Source organism: Zingiber officinale, chromosome 5B (genome assembly GCF_018446385.1).
Source record: "Zingiber officinale cultivar Zhangliang chromosome 5B, Zo_v1.1, whole genome shotgun sequence".
In the NCBI taxonomy this organism is placed as follows: domain Eukaryota; kingdom Viridiplantae; phylum Streptophyta; class Magnoliopsida; order Zingiberales; family Zingiberaceae; genus Zingiber; species Zingiber officinale.
The window spans coordinates 478,715-489,459 of NC_055995.1; the positions used below are offsets into that span (position 1 = coordinate 478,715).

The following is a 10,745-nucleotide window of genomic DNA, read 5'->3' on the forward strand; positions in this document are numbered from 1 at the left end:
TTCTTAACTACTATCATCCATAATATTCATATAAGAAAATGCTTAAATATAAATAAACATAATTTTTCTAGTAGTTTTTATTAAAAAGGACATTTTATTTTAAAATCAAATAAATTAAAATAATTTGATTTTATATTTTATATTATAATAGTTTAACTAAATAATACATTAATTTAGTTAGAAAAATATTTAGGATTGAACCAGGGGTAATACAGTAAATGTGCAAGTAGGTTATATATTAAAACCTCCAAACAAACAAGTTTTTATTACATTATTTATAACTGAACCAAACAACATTAGGTTATGTTTTATTCCCTATAACCTTGGTTATGTGATTACTTGATAATCACATAACCAAGATTATACTTGATAACTTGAACCAAATATACCCTTACTACTAGCATGTGTGTCATAGTTGTAGTTTGGTAACTACCCTATCCGGTTCATAATTTAAGGTCTTTGATAGGAACATGTAATAATTAGATTAGAATACTTAAAAAAAAATTAAAGCCCGGCCGTTTTAAAAATTACCGAACATTAGAGAATGAACGGTGGATATTCGTTGCGCATACAAACTATTTATGCGGGGCGAAATTGGATAAATGACACCTCGCGGCCGTCCCCATGATCCCACTCTTCCTCGATCAAATCCGCGGATTTTTTTAACCCTCGCAATCGCCGGGAAGCGAAACCCTAGTCCGGGTCATCGATTCCTCCTCCGAGCCGTTCCTTCCCGCCGTTGTGCGCCCTGAATTCGCTCTACGCGGCGTGTCGCGTGCTGGAATTCGGCAAATCTTGGGCCCTCCAGCGACCTATTTCTGGATTTCTCCCGATCGGATTTTGATATCTTTCCTGGATCTTCGGTGGTCGAGGGATGACGGATGATACCAGTCCGAAAGCTACCGCGGACTCCGTGGTATCCACAACCGCTGGCAGGCAAAGGTGCCCTTTCTTAATTCAGTACTATAGCTTTGGGTTTACGTTTCTTATGTGCCACACGACGAGTTAAAAATCAAGTTGTTTTTTGATTTAAATTAAATATAGAGTTTTTGCAATGTATTCCATTAGTGGCATTCCTGCTGATGCATTCGATCTCCATTAATACCTCATTATCTTAATATGCCCAAAGATCCCTTTTTTATGTTATTTTTTCTTTGAATACGTTATTTCCTTCAAGTAAGTTATCCCGTACTTACTTTTTTTCTTCTGAAATGAGTGGTGCTTGCATAGGATCACCCTGATTCGTTCTCTTTTTCAAGGAAATTAGTGAAATCCCTAGAACTTGGATATTGATACCTTCAAAACGACCCCAAAGTCGCTTTAAATTACTTGTACGAGTTACTCATACCCAAGTTTGATTAACACAGGCCGATATTAACTTCATAAGAAATGCTTATGGTGCTTTTAGGGAGGAAGTGAGAGATTGCCCCTTGACCCGTTTAATGCTGGAGCTGAAATTATTTTTTTTTTACGGCTTACTATCAACTTTTGTTTTTGGTATTGCTGAAGCAAACTCCACTTCTTGACAGGAAAAAGAGAAAATGGGACCAGCCTGCTGAGCCACTGGTAGCCGCTGGTCTTGTAGCCTCAAGGGTACCATTTACCTCAAATGCTATCTTGGGGTCAACTCTCCCTGGATCTTTTCCATCATCTGCATCTCTTTCGACAAATCAAATTCCCATGTCTTCTGTTAATCCCCTTGAAATGGTACAATTGCCTTTGGTTACACAAAATGCTGCTACCATTATTCAAAAGTTAAATCAGGTGAGGGATTTTGTGTGTGTTAAAGGTTCCTTTTCACTAAATGAATAATTGGGTGCTAATTTATTAGGATGCTACTGCTCCAATTTACCTTAAGTATTTTTCTGTTATGCATGCTTCTTATTGTCTTATAATGTATGGTGATGTATAATGAAGGTCCAAAGTATTGTCCATTTTCCATGTTCAATATTTATTGAAGGAACTTCTTATTAGTCTTATCATATCATTATCGTTCCAAAGTCTAAACATATTAACTAGAGATTCTTGACTTTGCTTGCACTTCCAGCCAAAGATTCAAGATGAGGTAATAGCACGGGAAATTGTGATAAATGATGCAGAACCAACTATAAGATACAAACTCACTAAACGGCAAACCCAAGAAGAGGTGAATTCTTAGAGTAATTTGATTTACTTTTAATTTATTACATACTTAAGGAAATTATTTGTATACCACAATGGGTTTGCAGTTTAACAAGTTTTCTTTTGCATTTGCAGATTCAAAAATGCACCGGTGCAGTTGTCATAACTAGGTATATTCACTGTGTATTGCTTTGTGAAGATTTCTTGCTATGAATTCAATATTTTAATCCTTTTTGTGTATTAATGCTTCTAGGGGCAAGTATCGTCCTCCAAATGGTTTTCCAGATTATGAGAAACCATTATATCTCCATATTTCTGCTGGGGCTAACGTATGTGTTATTTTGCTCATCCCTAGTACCATCTTATGTTCATTGTTTGAAGTGGGAAAAGTTTGTTAGTTTTTCAAAATATTGTTTTTGTACTAATCAGGGCTAAGTTGACAGTACATTCAATTCCCCTTTCTGTGATTGTTCTTATCATATTAGGAAAGTACCATCACCCATACTGTATTTTCATGTGTTGTATGTTTATTTGGCCCCACAATGACACCAATAGCAAAAGAGCTGACAAGGACATCTTTTGATGATTGTGACTTGCACCTTTGATATTTTTGTATGGAGTTCCATGCTTGTATCTTTTGTTGGTGCTCTATTTATAATGTTACATTCTCAATTAGTGTGACGGCTTGATGTTATTACAGGGGGGGAGGGCTCGTCTCGCTTCGTTAAGATGATTTATAGTCGAAAACTCGAAGCGAACTCTTTTAATACTAACACAAAGGATTTACTTGGTATCCACTAAGATGAGGTGACTAATCCAAGGATCCACATACGAGCACACTCTCTACTATCAAAAATACTCTTTCTCGAAACAATCCAGAGGTGGAGAAATCTCGTATAAGCTCATACAAGAGTACAACTCAAAACAAGAAGTAAATGTACAAAAAAATGCAATAAAGAACCTCTCTTGTTTGATCTCTTATAGCTTGAAGATGCCTTTGACCCGTTGGAAAGTGCAGCAACACTTGTCTTCCAAGCTCAAAATCTAATGAACAGTAGTGGAGAAGAATCGTCTTAGCGTTGTTGCGTTTGAACCTCGCTGCCGCCTTTATACTTTGCAATTTAGGGCTTCCAATCGATTGACTTACTCCCTAATTGATTGTCACGTTAGATCCAGCCGGCCAAACTCGCAACCTGCGCAACGGTCATATCTCAATCGATTGACCGATTGATTGGGGCAGTTGGATCGATCAACTTATCGATCTAGATGCTTCTGTGCTCTTGTAGAAGACCCCGAAATCGATTGACCAATTGATTCCAGTTGCCTCGCGTCATCACAAGAAAACCAGTTCCAATCGATTAGAGTAGCCCAATCGATCAGTTGATCGATTCTGTGCTTACGCGATTTCCTCTCAATCGATCACCTGATCGATTGAGTTCCTCGCGTTAAAAGCACTACTCAATCGATTGAGTAACCCTAACTTACTTTACATAAGTCTAGGGTTCCCACGCTCAACATTCGGTCAGTTGTGACATGTTGGGACATCCTCGTGCCTAGCATCTAGTCAACCTTGACCTATCGGAACTTTGTCGCCAAGTGTCTGGTCAATCCTTTAACCCACTTGGACTTTTCTCCCCGTGCCAAGTGTTCGATCAACTTTAACCCACTTGGACTTACCGTCTTAAACTTCCAAACACCAGATGTCCGGTCAATCTTTTAACCCACTTGAATTTCCATTGCCTGACTTCACTTACCAGGGCTTTTCATCACTTGACTTGAGTCACCAGGATTTACTTCTCTCTAGCTTCATTCACTAGGATTTTTCACACTGCCTAGCTTCACTCACGGCTTTTCACCTGGCTTCACTCATTAGGATTTCCATCTGCCTAACTTCACTCATTAGGGTTTTTCACCACCTGGCTTCAATTACCAGGATTTCCCTCTGCCTAGTTTACTCACTAGTACTTCTCACACTGCCTAGCTTCACTCACTAGGGATTTTCACCTGGCTTCACTTATCAGGATTTCTATTTGCCTAGCTTCACTTACTAGGACTTTTCACATGATTTTACTCACCAGGATTTCTATCTGCCTAGGACTTGCACATCAAGTGTCTAGTTAATACTGACCTACTTGGATTTTCTTCTTCACTAAACTTTTCTGGTGGTCTTGCCCTTGCCTAACCTCCAGTTAGGACTTCCCAGTCAGCTATCCGGTCAACTTTGACCTATTTGACTCTTCTGGTTAACCTATGACCGTTCATCTCTCATATGAACAATTGCACTTGCAATTTTCATATATTGTCAAATATCAAAATTTAAACATCAAGACTCAAGCTTAGTCAACTTGGTTATGACTCAGGAATCGATTGACCAATTGATTCCGACTGCCTCACGTCATCACGAGAAAACCATCTCCAATCGATCGACTGATCGATTGGGAGGTCTTCTGTGCTCACACGATTTCCTCTCAATCAATCACCTGATCGATTGAGCTCCTCGCGTCAAAAGCACTGCCCAATCGATCTATTGATCGATTGAGCAACCCTAACTTGCTTTACTTAAGTTTTGGGTTCCCACGCTCAACATTCGGTCCATCGTGACCTGTTGGGACATCCTCGTGCCTAGCATTTGGTCAACCTTGACCTGTTGGGACTTTGTCACCAAGTGTCTGGTCAAACCACTTAGACTTTTCTCCCCGTGCCAAGTGTCTGATCAACCTTAACCCACTTGGACTTTTCTCCCCGTGCCAAGTGTCTATCAACCTTAACCCACTTGGACTTACCGTCTCGTTCCAAGTGTTCGGTTCTCATGACCCACTTAAACTTCCAAACACTAGATGTCTGGTCAATCCTTTGATCCACCTGGATTTCCATTGCCTGATTTCACTCATAAGGGTTTTTCACCACCTGACTTTAGTCACCAGGATTTCCCTTTGCCTAGCTTCACTTACTACGACTTTTCGCCTAGCATCACTTACTAGGGCTTTTCACTTAGCTTCATTCATTAGGATTTTCATCTGCCTAGCTTCACTCACTAGGACTTTTCACCACCTGACTTCACTCACTAGGATTTCCTTTGCCTAGCTTCACTTACTAGTATTTCTCACATTGCCTAGCTTCACTCACTAGGTATTTTCACTTACTTCACTTATCAGATAGCTTTACTCACTAGGGCTTTTCAACCGGCTTCACTCATCAAAATTTTCATCTGCCTAGTTTCACTCATTAGGGCTTTCTCAACTGCCCAGCTTCACTCATCGGGACTTCCTAATCTACCTGGCTTCACTCAGCAAAACTTTCTCAACTGCCCGTCTTCATTCACGGGCTGTCTGACTTCACTCACCGAGAATTTCACACAAAGTGTCCGGTCAACACCGACCCACTTGGATTTTCATATTCACCCAACCTTTCCATTAGTCTTGTCCTTGCCTAACCTCCAGTTAGGACTTTCTAGTCAAGTATTTGGTCAACCTTGGCCTACTTGACTCCTCTGGTCAACCTATGTATGCCCGTTCATCTCCCATATGAACAATTGCACCTGCAATTTCTATATATTGTCAAACATCAAAACGCAAACACCAAGAGTCAAGCTTGAGCAACTCAAGCTTAGTCAACTTAATCAACTTTGACCCAGGGAAAATTGTTCCAACATAATCTAGCTACTCTTCTATCAGATCAAAACCCCTTGTTTAGTTAATTTTTGCTGTCTTTGTTGTTGCTGTACCTGATCCATGCACATCAGGTTCTTTTTCTCCATGCCACACTAACTCACCCACATCAACCCATTACCTTGTGCTATTCATGAAGGAAACTATCTTCTTCGTGGTGATTGTGTCACTTTTATTAAATTTCCCTATCTCCTTAGATCTAGTCTTGTCTTTCTTATGAAATCTCATCAATATTGAATTATTATTGTTTAAAACATACTAGGATATCCACTGTATTTATAATCGAAAGATATCTTCTTCTTTCAGAATAAATATATTGCAAGTATGTTATGCATATTTTTATTTAATCATAATCACTTTTTATCTTATATGGTGATAAATGGTTAAATCCAGTTTGACCTTGGGTCAAGATATGGTCCATGATCATGTAAGAACCCAATGGACTATTTGTGATATAACGAATCATCCATATAATTTAAATCAAATTATATTATTCCCAAATATTTCATTCGAATGTAATGCTCTTTTATTTATTTTTGGTTATTCATTTTAGTTCTTTAATCATTCACTAAGTTCTCATATTTGCAAACTGCATCTGTATGTTGTTGGCTAACCGGTGATTTTTTCTTTTAGATAAAAGACATTGCTGATCGGATTAGAGCAGTCGATCATGCAGCTTCAATGGTTGAGGAGATCATGCAAAAAGGCCAGATTCCTCTTGTATCTTCTACTCTCCACTCAAATTTTATAAACGGAGAGGTAAGTTTTATCTTTGTTAGCAAAAATGGCACGGGGAAGTTGATTGTATGAGCAAATTTGTGAAATTGGCTGGCAGATTACTCAAAATCTCACTACATGTTTATTTCTGGGCTTTGAGGCTGACCCTTCATTGAACATTGCAGCTCGAATACGTGGTCCTAATGTATGTAAACCGTTTCTATAATTTTTTTTTTGTTTTGTAGCTTACAAAGCATGGATTTTTAGAATTTTCCACTTTGGATTTATATTTATCAAACTTATATCATTGTCAGTTTCCTAATGCCATTGACATTGCCAATGGTCATTCTCCCACACTTCGTAATGCTTCTGACTTGTTTTCTTGATGTATTATATTTGCTTGCTCAAGTTGAAGCTTTTTATTGTAATTTTTCTCATTATTAAATAATCTAATATTTAAGCTATCCCTGACATCTCCTATTTGGAAATATTGTTTTTTTGTTTGTTGGTGCTTCGGATATGTGTATGCAGGACCTCTATATCAATCACATTATGAATGAAACAGGAGCTACTGTTGTACTTAGAGGACAAGCATCTGAACATCTTGATAGTTCTCGTGTTGAAGGTGTAGTTACAAAATGCACTAGTAACTAATTTACTAGTAGCAATTGTGCCATTTTGATTACTTTGCTTTCTACTGTTGATAACTTATTTATATAACCTACAGAAGCATTGCAACCCTTGCATTTATATCTGTCAAGTTCTAATAAAAAAAGTCTTGAAGCTGCAAAGATCTTAGCAGAAAACCTTTTGGATACAATTGCCAGAGAATGTGGCACATCAAGGTTTGTTGATTATATATATAGGAGTTTACTGGCACTCTGCTCCATAATAATAAATGAGTTTAATTCATTCATTTAATGGAATTTATATTCTCTAGTGATCATCATATATTTTACTAGCCTGCCTGGGTTTGCTTTTATATTGAAAATTCATGAATCTAAGAGCTAATTTGTTACTATTGGTTTAGAATTTCTTCAACTAAAGTTTATGGTGCTGTCCCTCCACCACAACAATTGTTGGTGGGAACAGAAAGCTCATCGAAGATCATATCTGCTGGAAATTCCAATCAAGCACCAGTATTTCCATCAACTACCACTGGAAATGTGGCAGTAACACAATCTTTTGTTCCTAGTGGAGTTGCAAGTATTTCAGGCTCTGTTTTTCAATCTGTAGAGCAGTTGAAATATGGAAATCCTCAAAGCTCAGTTAGCTATGCTCTTCCAGGAGTCTCTAGTGTAACATGCTATAATGGCTATGAAGGAATATATCCCCAAACCACACCATTGCAGCAAGTTGCTTTAGCACTTAGACAAGCATCATCTTCATCTGCTTCTGTTCCATCTATGAATTCTTTGGCAAGCACAACTGAGAGAAAACCAAGTTCAGCTCCTGACGCAGATACACAACCTCTACAAAAACGCAAATTTAAGGAATTATCAGTTTCTTCAAAAGTGTCAACTCCACTTCAGGTACAGTTCATCTGGTATTGTTGAGGATATGTTTGGGATATCTTGTCTGTCTTTGTATTTGGCATATCTAGCTTAATCATCTTAATCATTTAGTATCATTTTTTCCCTACCGAAGCACACATCACATTGTCCAAATTTTTCTTTGTGAAATCTTAAAAAGGGTAGTGTTAGTCAGCATTTTAAAATGTCACTAATTTGTAGCGTTAAGGCAACTCAAGCAATCTTTGTATGGAAACCATGCTATCTCTTATTTATGTGAAGTTATCAATAATGACACAGTTAGTATAAAGAAATAGTACTTACACGTTACCACCGGAAGAATTAACATCTTCTTGTACTCCTTGATTTTTTACATACCTACCCCTTCTATGCACCATAATTAAGTATCATTTTTTTGAATCTTTAGCTAAATTTTATTGTAAATTAAAATGTCACATACAATTGTTATTGTATTATTCTAAGACAAACAAAGATCTCCATATAAGTTCTTAAACAAGCACTCAGCTTATCATTGACAATAATGTTTGTATGAAATTTTGTTCCCTTCCCTCAACACCAAAAAAGGATGTAAGGGTATGGAGCGGGTTTCTCGTACAGAGGTGAGTTGCATGTTCCTGCCATTAAAATGGATACATTCTTGTGGATATGGATATGGTATATGATATGATTTACTTGGATATTAGTAGTAGAATGCATCAAGAATGTTGTTTTGAAGATAGATAACGTGCTTGTTTCTTGTTAGGGTTGGGCAGTTAGGCCTATTATATTAAGCTGCTGAATGTGTGATCATGGTTCTTACCTATATAATGGTAGTAAATAGTGGCATTTCCTTGTTCTGGTAAATACCACTTGGTATGACAGATGAAGCTAGTTCAGTAGGATGAGATTTTTTCTTAAAAAAAAATTATTTAGTTATTTATTTCAAAATTGTTTGATTTTCAAATTAATGGCATCTTTTCTTTGGTAGTTTGTCTGAAGTCTCTTTTTCTTATACCTATAGTAACTGCACTGACTTTACAATTATTGTTCCAGGTATTTTCTCTGACCTTCTCTGAAGTTGACAGGCACATTGGACATCCGTCTGTTGGACTTGCATTTGTCAATTTCCACAGGGCTAACATTCTGCATTTTGATAAAGATAAAAACCGGGAATCGCTAGATGGATCTTAGTCTATGCAAATTCCCTACTTGCCATCTCATGACTATAAATGATATTTACTTTCTCCTTGGATATTTGTCACAATTCAGCCTTGTACTATTTTGTTGGCAACCTTCTCACAATTATCTCTTTTGTTCCTCAACCTTTCCTCATCTCCATTGTGTTTTGTTAGTTGCAAGATTTCTTTTAAACCTTTGCTGCATAGTTTATGGCATTTAACCACCTCCCTTGTCCTCTCTTCTCTTTCCTAGGTTATCACAAAAAGAGGATCTATATATTCTTGTCCTTCTGCTTTTACTTTGAGCAGTTGATAAATTCCTGTCATATACTAGTTTCTTATATTTTCTTATATATTCGATTTACTTGTATTTCAATTCCCCCCTTAATGCTGGTGTTAAGAAGATGGATTTTTTTTTTATTTTTCTTCTTCAGAACTCACAACAGGGATCAGAATTTCTTAAGCCAGGTCTGGAGGATTCAGATGCGAAGCCTCTTTCATCTATGCTACCTCCAAGGACCATGCCGCCTCCACCACCAAAGTTTTCGTCATCGAATTCACTACCAAAGATTGACAACTCAAAGACGTGTTTGGTAGATCCAAGTGCTTTGCAACGAGCTTCTACAAATATGCCTCCACCTCCTCCAAGGTTTTCAAAATCTCACCTGCCTACAGGAGCTGACAGTGTGTGTGTGGATACCAGGAAACCTACAGTGCATCATCTCTCAGGTATAGGAGAGTGATGATAGCCTTTTGAAATTTCATACCCTGCTTGTTCATTTGATCACCTACTCGATAATGTCATTTTTGTTTTCAGATACGCTACTCAAGCTCGCAGAATATGGAGATGACGAGGAAGAGATCTTGGATCGAAGTGTAGAATTGCCAAAGAGCTCTCCATTTGGGAATTCGTCTGTGAAACCATTTTGGGCTGTATGACTTTAAGGTGGCACCTCATGCGTTCTTGAAATCTGCTGATCCTCATTTCTTGAGACGATTGTATTGTGTGGGTATGATGACCGTGGATGCCACCGCCACTGCCACCGCCACCGCCGGCCAGTGATGAAAGACTGCTACTATTGGATGTCTTGCCCACTTAGACACCCCAACATAATAAGCTGAAATGAGTTTGTATGCTTCGATTTCCATTTAAATAGACTTCTTTGTTTTTGCCCTCTTGGTTTTCTTCTTTTTCTTACCTGTCAAAAAGATTATCTGATGCGCTTAGCACCACTGCCTTGTATCAACAATATATTTAGTTACCTGTCATTCCCAAAAGTATTGCTAGATGAGGGATCACACGTTTGATTCTTCATGTCTTTGTTTTCTTCCCAAATGGTTTGACTTGCTGCAGTTTGTTCTGAATACTCCAGTGAAGATTGAGATGCTCTAGGTAGGCACTTCAATTCATACAGGTTAAGATGCAGATTCCAGTTTAGAACATTTAGGTCGGTAAACAAGTTGAGCTGAGCTGAATTTCAAGGTGTTCAAGTTTATTTAGTAAGGTAATTAAATTGAGTCAAGTTGAGTCTAAAATGAATTAAGCAATT

At 37.8% G+C, this 10,745-nt stretch overlaps 1 protein-coding gene across 2 annotated transcripts; it reads left to right on the top strand.

The window, feature by feature from the left end:
* Positions 1 to 615: 615 nt before the first annotated feature.
* LOC121983807 (protein RIK-like) lies at positions 616 to 10,484 on the top strand. Of its 2 annotated transcripts, XM_042536432.1 has the most exons (12): positions 616 to 942; positions 1,530 to 1,764; positions 2,048 to 2,146; positions 2,257 to 2,291; positions 2,375 to 2,450; positions 6,423 to 6,548; positions 6,625 to 6,711; positions 7,038 to 7,131; positions 7,234 to 7,351; positions 7,537 to 8,038; positions 9,630 to 9,924; positions 10,013 to 10,484. In XM_042536432.1, the coding sequence occupies exons 1-12, from the start codon at positions 875 to 877 to the stop codon at positions 10,132 to 10,134; spliced, it is 1,857 nt and encodes a 618-aa protein (XP_042392366.1). In that variant the 5' UTR covers positions 616 to 874; the 3' UTR covers positions 10,135 to 10,484. The 2 variants fall into 2 exon arrangements, with proteins under 2 accessions (XP_042392366.1, XP_042392367.1); XM_042536433.1 differs by lacking the exons at positions 9,630 to 9,924; positions 10,013 to 10,484 and adding an exon at positions 9,071 to 9,447.
* Positions 10,485 to 10,745: the final 261 nt, after the last annotated feature.